The sequence below is a fragment of the Lissotriton helveticus genome, chromosome 8 (assembly GCF_964261635.1).
Source record: "Lissotriton helveticus chromosome 8, aLisHel1.1, whole genome shotgun sequence".
In the NCBI taxonomy this organism is placed as follows: domain Eukaryota; kingdom Metazoa; phylum Chordata; class Amphibia; order Caudata; family Salamandridae; genus Lissotriton; species Lissotriton helveticus.
In genome coordinates this window covers 1483086647-1483094620 of record NC_136069.1, presented here as the reverse complement: position 1 = coordinate 1483094620, position 7974 = coordinate 1483086647, and the positions used below count along the sequence as shown (strand labels likewise).

General features: G+C 42.8%; 1 protein-coding gene across 1 annotated transcript in view; it reads right to left on the bottom strand.

Annotated features, from left to right (window-relative positions):
- Positions 1–800: 800 nt before the first annotated feature.
- The window catches only part of CHORDC1 (cysteine and histidine rich domain containing 1), a 125037-nt gene continuing 117863 nt past the window's right edge, over positions 801–7974 (bottom strand). The window contains exon 11 of the mRNA XM_078658414.1: positions 801–1184. Coding sequence (XP_078514540.1) covers positions 1026–1184 — 159 coding nt within the window. The 3' untranslated portion in view covers positions 801–1025. The remainder of the gene's footprint in view (positions 1185–7974) is intronic.

The following is a 7974-nucleotide window of genomic DNA, read 5'->3' as shown; positions in this document are numbered from 1 at the left end:
GAACAGTTAATATTCTCAAGAAAAGAAACTATTACATAAACTAATATTTAAAGTTGGAAGCAAGCCAAGCCGTACAACAAAGGGAATAATTTAATGAAATACTATTTTTGTTGAATGTTAAAAACCAATACAAGTTGGTCGAATTAATGACAAAGTGACAAGAGTGTCTGAAACATAAACCATTGGAGCCATGCAGAAGGTGTTCTATATATATATATATATATATATATATATATATATATATATATATATATATATATATATACACACATATAAATATATATATATATATATATAAAAGAATGCTACTCTACAAGGGTTAATGATTAAGCTCATTGAATGTCCTTCAAAGTCAATAAGTCATCTCGTGAAAGCTAAACATGGCTTTTGAAAATGAACAGGGGAGAAATGAATAGTAATATTACAACAGACTGCCTTTCTTCAGGCACAAACTGTACATGTTGTTGTGCTGGTTTTTAACACAGGGAAAATTAACTTAAACAGAATATACAGTGAATGAAAAAGTATTAAAACCCACTTTGTATTTTACTCTACACAGTGGCATTTGAAAGCTACCCCAACGTGCAATTTACTTCGGTTTGATGTTCATATCACATCTCTCCTTCAAGCATATCATGCTGACATCAAATGTAGTAAAACTATTATGCCTTTGAAAATTAATTTTAGAGGTCCCCATCACAAAAGAAAGATACAAGAATAATGGAATTCATACTACATACATAATGAGAGCAACAATGCCTGCATGCAGATCCCCACACTGAGAATTAGTCACATGCCTATTTTTGGTAAAAATATTCTGTTACTTTAATATGTACATACATTTAGATAACCACATGTATGATGCAGGCAACACTATGAATAAATATTTTACAAAAATGTTTGAGAAATCTACTTTAAGCAAAATATTTCAATATTCGAAAAAAATCTGTTTTCTCAAGTCAAAAATTGTACATAATATGAACATTCTGTAAGACCTTATACAGAATCAAACACAAGAACACTTTTCATTGTTGGTCATCAACAATTAAATCACTTTGTTTTTTCTCTACTACAGGAGGCACTGGCAGGTCCAGCCTGCCCCATGTCATAGGTTCAGATTTTCTCAGAGTGACTTCAATCTTTGTAGCCGTCACACTTACATTACTTCTGTTCACATCAATTACCTGAAATAAAAAAAGATCCAATGTATGTTCCAATTAGTGCAAAAAAATAACCTTTTGTCACTTCACGCATTTGAAATGTCATATTTTTTGACATCGTAAAAGAAATACACACAGCTTAGTGCTATTCTTCTAGAAAGAAAATTTCCCAAAAATATTTGTGCTAAGCGGTAATGGGCAGACCACTGTGGGATGTCCTATGGCTCCTAAAGCAATCTCGGCCTAAGAATGCTTATACCAGCGAAGTTCTGACACAATCATGAAAACATGGAACAATATTGACATTAAACTAGGGGTTACGACTTACCCTTCCCCATTCACTGTGATTCATCATAACCCAGACTTTACTCCGCGAACAAAGGGACAGCCTTCCATAGATGAAGAGGAGACTGCCTTAATATAAGACAAATGTATGGGAGAGGTAGTGTAACATCCTTTCTACAGTGGAAAGCCAAACTCAAGATTGCTGAAACAGATGGACTAACCTACATGAAACTATACCATTGGACGTCACACCCCAAAGTGAAAGGAGCAATGAGACAGCTCACATCTCCTGGGAAATACATTAAAACGTTCCAAAAACCAAAGGAGTGATCGCTAACATTTACAAAATTTTGGAAAACTGGGGAAAAGGGACAACAGGGGTTCTAAAGATGATGGGAAACAATGCTGGGAAGAGACATTTCGGAAAGAGAATGGGCACAACTTTGGGAAGATATAAATAAGGAACACAATAAAGTGGGGCACAGAGAAGAAATATACACACTCATGTATCTGATACTTAATGTCACATCGGCTCTAATAGATCTACTAAATGTACAAGAGAAGTGCTAGAGATGTTTTAATGGGGTTGGAAAACTCGGTCCATATATGGTGGTCATACGATAGGCACTTCTTGAAGAAAATTCTGTCCCTGAACAAACAAATACCAGGCTACACCGGAAGTATGGATTCTTCTGGGACTTATGGATCTCGGAACATGAGGCATGAACAAAGGACTAAGAACACTCATTGTAGGAAAGTAGGATCGGCTTTTATGGTTACCCTCACTTTTTGCCTGGCGCTATGCTGTTTCTGACTAGTCTGACTGGGATCCTGCTAATCGGGGCCCCATTCGCTCTGCTTTCTCCCCTAAATTGTTATGGTAAGTACTTAGGCATCGTAAACGATGTGGGACGTTTGATTCCAAGCACTGTAAAGGCTCTCCGTTAGGTCCTCAGTGCTCCTGGTACCAGTCTTCAAGACCAGGACAGCACAACATGACTGCTGCCGACCAGAGACACGATTCTGCCCTCGTGCTGTTGAGCCAAGCTCGAGCAAGGAAAGGAAGAAAAATAGATATCCTGTCACAGGGAGGTGTGACTACCTCCCAGAAAGGGTTTAGTGTATTGGGGCCGGGTGGAAGCACTTGCCAGCGCCACTCAGTCTGCTTGAGGGGCATATTTGGTGCCCTCCTAGTATAGTCCAGTTCAAACCAGCTCAGGGAGCCGTTGGTTCCTGCTCTGGCGTGAAACTGGACCAAGGACATGGGAGTATCCTCCCCCCAGTCCAAACTCTCCTCTGGGAGGAAACCATGAATCATCCCAACCCGTTCCTTAGGGTACTTAAGGGCTTACCCGAGGGTGGGTGCCCAGATTTGCCGTGGGACACGATTCAGTTCAGACATTGCTTCAACTTCGACAGTCTGGGCACTCAAGATTTCGCTCTGGGCATCAAGGCTGCAACCGGGAAGGCTCCTGTTGCTCCTGATCTCTTCGCCCTGCTCGTCTGCTGCAACGTCTGTGCCTGTGCTCCATACAGGAAATCTTCCAAGGCCTGTGGGCATCCAAGACACCTGAAGGAATCTCCCTTGAAGTGAAGGAGTCACTTCTCTACATCAGCAGGCACTGCAATTAAGCTGACCAGTCTGCTGATCCTGGGCTCCCACGGACTACGAAAGGCTCAGCAACACAGGTGGGAGGTCTCCACATTCCTATAGGCCTGCCCTGTCCTCTAACCAAGTATGAGGCCAGTATCTCTAGTCGGGCCGCAGGAACCAAACCCCTGTGCACCACATCAACTTGCCATTGCAAAGACTTGTTGGCTTCCTTCCATCAAGATCTTTGGGCTCCAAGTAGCCCCAACCTCAAGCATCTCTAGTGACCAGAATCTTCAACCACACTGCCTTGGCTGCACCATGGGCCTGCTTCTTTGGTAAGCTGCTCGAGGTCCTCTTGCGACTCCAGTGCCTCCGGCCTGTGGGTCCTGTCGAGGGTCACCTTTGAATTCTTTGGGCTCCTCTGATTGCTCAGGCCTGCCCTGACTCCCCTGCTTGAGGTAAGTCTCCTGCACCTTGCTAGTCCGACATTGTACTTTCTTCAACTTCAACGTTGGTTGCAGCTACAAAGGCTGGTTGGTGCTTCCGCTGGAAACTGACACCTCAGCTCTCGACATCCCATGTGGGACAGCTTGTGTATGGCTCCTGGTCTTCCACAGTATCGCCTGTTCCACACAGCTGCAGTTTCAAGGTCACAGTCAGCTCACCTGCAGCACCCGACATCAGTGGGCATTAGTCTTCCGTGCCTCCTGGTCACTCCTGAGTGGCATAGACTCTGTCCCCTCTGCTTGCAAGTTCTTCACATCTTGAATCCACCTTTGGGTTCCACTGGCCACATTCACCTTCCCCAGCAGCAGCATCTTTCTTTAGTCCTCCATTCGGTTCGACAGCTATTTTCGACGACACTTCACACCTTTGCACCCGTTTTCTCTGGTGCAGGTATCCTGGTTCCTAAGGTATCCACGGGTGGGGAGGTAGGTTGATTTGTATGGAGAATGCGGTCATGTTACAACACTGTACACACCCTCCGTGAGGCTCCTTGGGTGGTTTCTTGGGTCCCTGGCACTTCTTTGTCCTCTGAGTACGGTCTTGACTCGGGTCGTGGTTCGCATACCACTATTTTAGTATATGGTTTGGTCCCCCCCTGGGGACTACTGTGTATTCTGTGCTACTTACTTGTTTCTATTGCACAATAGTGTGTGCATTGTGTAAATCTCTGGCTGAGAGATCTGTACGTGATAGTGAGCCTCCTATAATAAACATATTTTTATAAATACAATGTTTGGTTCTTTTTTCACAGAATCTATATCTAAAAGATTATGTTCTGGTAAAACAAGCTGCTTTATACTCCCTCTAGACTGAGCCTGAAGGCTGCTGTCCACAGCTACCACTTAAAAAGCTTTCTAAGGTTGTCTAAGACCACTAAAATCACCATAAGGGTTGTCTGGATCAGTGCAAGGTGTCCACTTACATAAGTATACATCATATACTGAGCCAGCCTCTCACACTCGTCCAACATCTTTTCACAGCCACAAAACATCTTGGCTCCAGACTGGAAAAGAACAGAAGCCCCTATGATATCTCGGTGGTACCTGAAACTCTACAGAAGTGTAGAGAAAAACAAGAATTAAATTCTTGGGGCAGGATGTTTCGCTCAGAGAATTGCCTCAATTGATAAACGCTTATAGACGTGTACAATGACTTAAGTAGTAGCAGTATATAGTATATAGGGCCCGATTACAATCTTGGCGATGGGATACTCCGTCACAAATGTGACAGATATCCCATCCGCCATATTACAAGTTCCATTATATCCTATGGAACTTGTACTACGGAGGACGGGATATCCCATCCGCCAAGGTTTTAATCAGGCCCATAGTTTTCACTCTGGCAGAATGTCCTCCAATTTCTGAGAAAAAAACAGTTTGCATTTTAAGAAGCAGAAGATACAGAACAAACCACACAGCTATACGCCCTTTAGATGAATGTGATTCAACACTGGCGAGGCATAAAAACTTCCCTGATGTCGATCTGTAATGGGGTCTATGTAGTATTTTGAGACCCACTTAACATCAGACGTAAGCATGTCTGCTCCACAGAGCTTGGATGATTAGTGAAGAAAAGGGGCAAGTGAAATATGTAACTGATATGAAACCACATAGCAGATGAGGGAAAGCACACACTTACTACCTTATCTCAGCAAAAAAGAGATTTATCAAGAGGAACACTTAATTTCACTGGCATTTAACGCTGCAGCTAAGGCATTAAGGAAAGCCGACCTTGCTGAAATTAATAGCTTTGCTAGAAGCATGGTCTCAAAAAGATGACTTTAATTTTGTTAAACCTAAATTGTCTAACAATTTAATGAAGGTCTCCTAGTCAAGAACAATCAAGTTATCTCTGAGACTCCACTACTCCACTACTCAAGTCTAAAAACCCTATATCATTACGAATGTGCGAGTATCACTGGGCTGTAGTGGCAGGAGACATTGAGGTGTGTGTCTCTCACTCTGTCCTTCTCACATATATGGTATGTGGGTCTCAGTACTGGGGCCAGTGAGGATCTGTTGGAAAATGGCCCTCTCTGAAAGGTCACCCCAAACGTTTTGCCCTCCTCTTCTTCTAGTCTTGTTTTTGTTGGCTTTAGGACTCTGAACACTTTATCACTGATATTCAGGGAAAAAGTGAATGTGCTCGCTCCTCTAAACGTGGTAATATTGGTTCATAGCCAATTGGCAAATTTTATTTACTTATAAGTCCCTAGTAAAGTTCACTACATGTGCCCAAGGCCTGCAAATTAAATGCGATTAGTGAGCATGCAGCGATGATTGTGCTACACATTTAAGTAGCCCCTTAACCACGTTTCAGGCCTGCCACTGCAGAGCTGTGTGTGCAATTTTAAAGTCATGTCGACCTGGCAAGACAAACCTCTTTCCAGGCCTAAACCTTTCTTTTTAATACATATAAGTCACCCCTAGAGTAGGCCCTGAGTGTAATGTATTTAAAACGTAGGACATGGACTTTTAAGTGTTATATCTCCTGGTAGTGAAAAAAACGTACATTTGTTTTTCACGACTGCAAGCCTATATCTCCCATAGGATAACATTGGGATTACCTTATTACCTCTTTTAAGTGTAATTCCCATGGCCTTAATATAACAAGAAAAACAAAAATTCGCCTCCACCACCCTTATTTATAACTGCTCTTACTTGTGAAGGTCAGACCACAACTTCTTTAGTTTGACCAGGTATATTTTTATTTATACCATTCTTTTATATATTTTCTTTTGAGAACTTATTTGGTTCAATTATGCAGAAAAATAGAACTACTGTACATTTCTCTATTTACACTAATATACAATACAATTTACACACATAACTTCACATATCGATGTTCAATCGAAAGAATACAAGAAATACATCATACATCCCAAAAGAAATTTTTAAACAAAACAAAATAAAACATCACAATTATGTATACTATCTATTCCAAAAAATGGAAGACAAAGTTAACAAGAAAGGAGTACAATCATTAAATGAAAATGATCTTTGCACTAGCGATTGCTAGTTTGCATCATGGATGATAGAATTCGCTCCTTCAAATCCGCTGACGCGTTTCGAATCCAGGAAACCAGTTCCTGGAGTCTCATCAGGGCTTTGCCATTTGTCAGATTTGAAAAAATGGGGAGCTTATGATTAAAGCTTTTTTGATCCTACTGACAAAAGTGTCAATAAACGATCTGGGGCGACTTGGTGCCCGTGGTTGTGCTTCTTGATACCCTTCTCCAATTGTAGTTGTGCGACAGAACCTTTGAATTTATTAATGAAATGGAAGCCAGTCGTTTCTGTTTTTTGATCGGCAGTTTAAGCAGTGCAGACAGCAACTTCCATCCTGAAACTGTTTTACAGTTGCAGCTTATTTTTTCTTTTTATGGTTGTGTGCAGGATCAGAGGGTACCTTTTAGAAAGTTGGCATATACTTACGTTAGCCATTTGGTTCCTGTCTCTGTTCAGTGTGGGTTGGGTGACAGCTGGGCTTTGTGTAGTCCCTTTAGACAGCCAAACACACAATGTTTGTCTTTCTGATGGATCTTCCTGGGAGGATGTGGGGGAGGAGCTGGGCACAGCCTCACACTTTCACATAAATAGACTGTGTCATGCCCACAGACAAAGGCCTGCATACCCCCTATAGTGAGCCTATAGCCAGAGCAGGAACGTTGACTTCTGTGCACCTCAAAGCTTTCTTTGATGTCCCCCCACTTCAAAGGCACAGCTGTGTATAAGTAAAGAACCTCTGGCATCATGACTGCCCTACATTTCTGGGCCTCTGACTATTCCACCAGGAAGAAGAGCTGCTGTGTGGCTGAAAGAAAGGCCATTCTGTTGGACTGCAGCATTGCTGGACTTCTGCATTGCATTGCTGTGCTCTTGCTTTGCTGAGCTGCCCTACTATCTGCTGTTCTCCTGTCTGGGTGAGGACTGGACCTGCATCACTCGAACCCAGAGTGATGTCAAGGGCTTGCCTCCTGGTCTAAAGTCTTCGAGTTAACAAAATCTTCAACTACCTGCATCTGGACTCTACAAGCTGGAAGTCTGCCCTGCAAAGTGGTGCCACCCTGGTCCTGGAGCCTTGGAAGTGAGGCTTAAGGTGCTTATACAACAAGAACCCACGCTTCCTCATCGGAACAGGAACATCTTTGCCTTTGCGTGGCTTGGAAATGGCACATGTTTGTCTTTGTGTGGATCGGATCTAGTGCATCTTCATCGAAGAGTGGAACAGAGTCAGCGTATCACACTCACAACCAGTGCATCACCTTTGGAATTGACAACGCCTGCAGCGGGAGCAGGAGCCCCACGCTGCCTTCTGACCCAGCGCAGCGCACTCAGAACCGACGCAGCTGTTGCGTGGAGAATCTCGAAGCATCTCGCCCACTGCATGGCTTCAGCTACACCGGGCATCTTCTTAGACGTTGTTGCA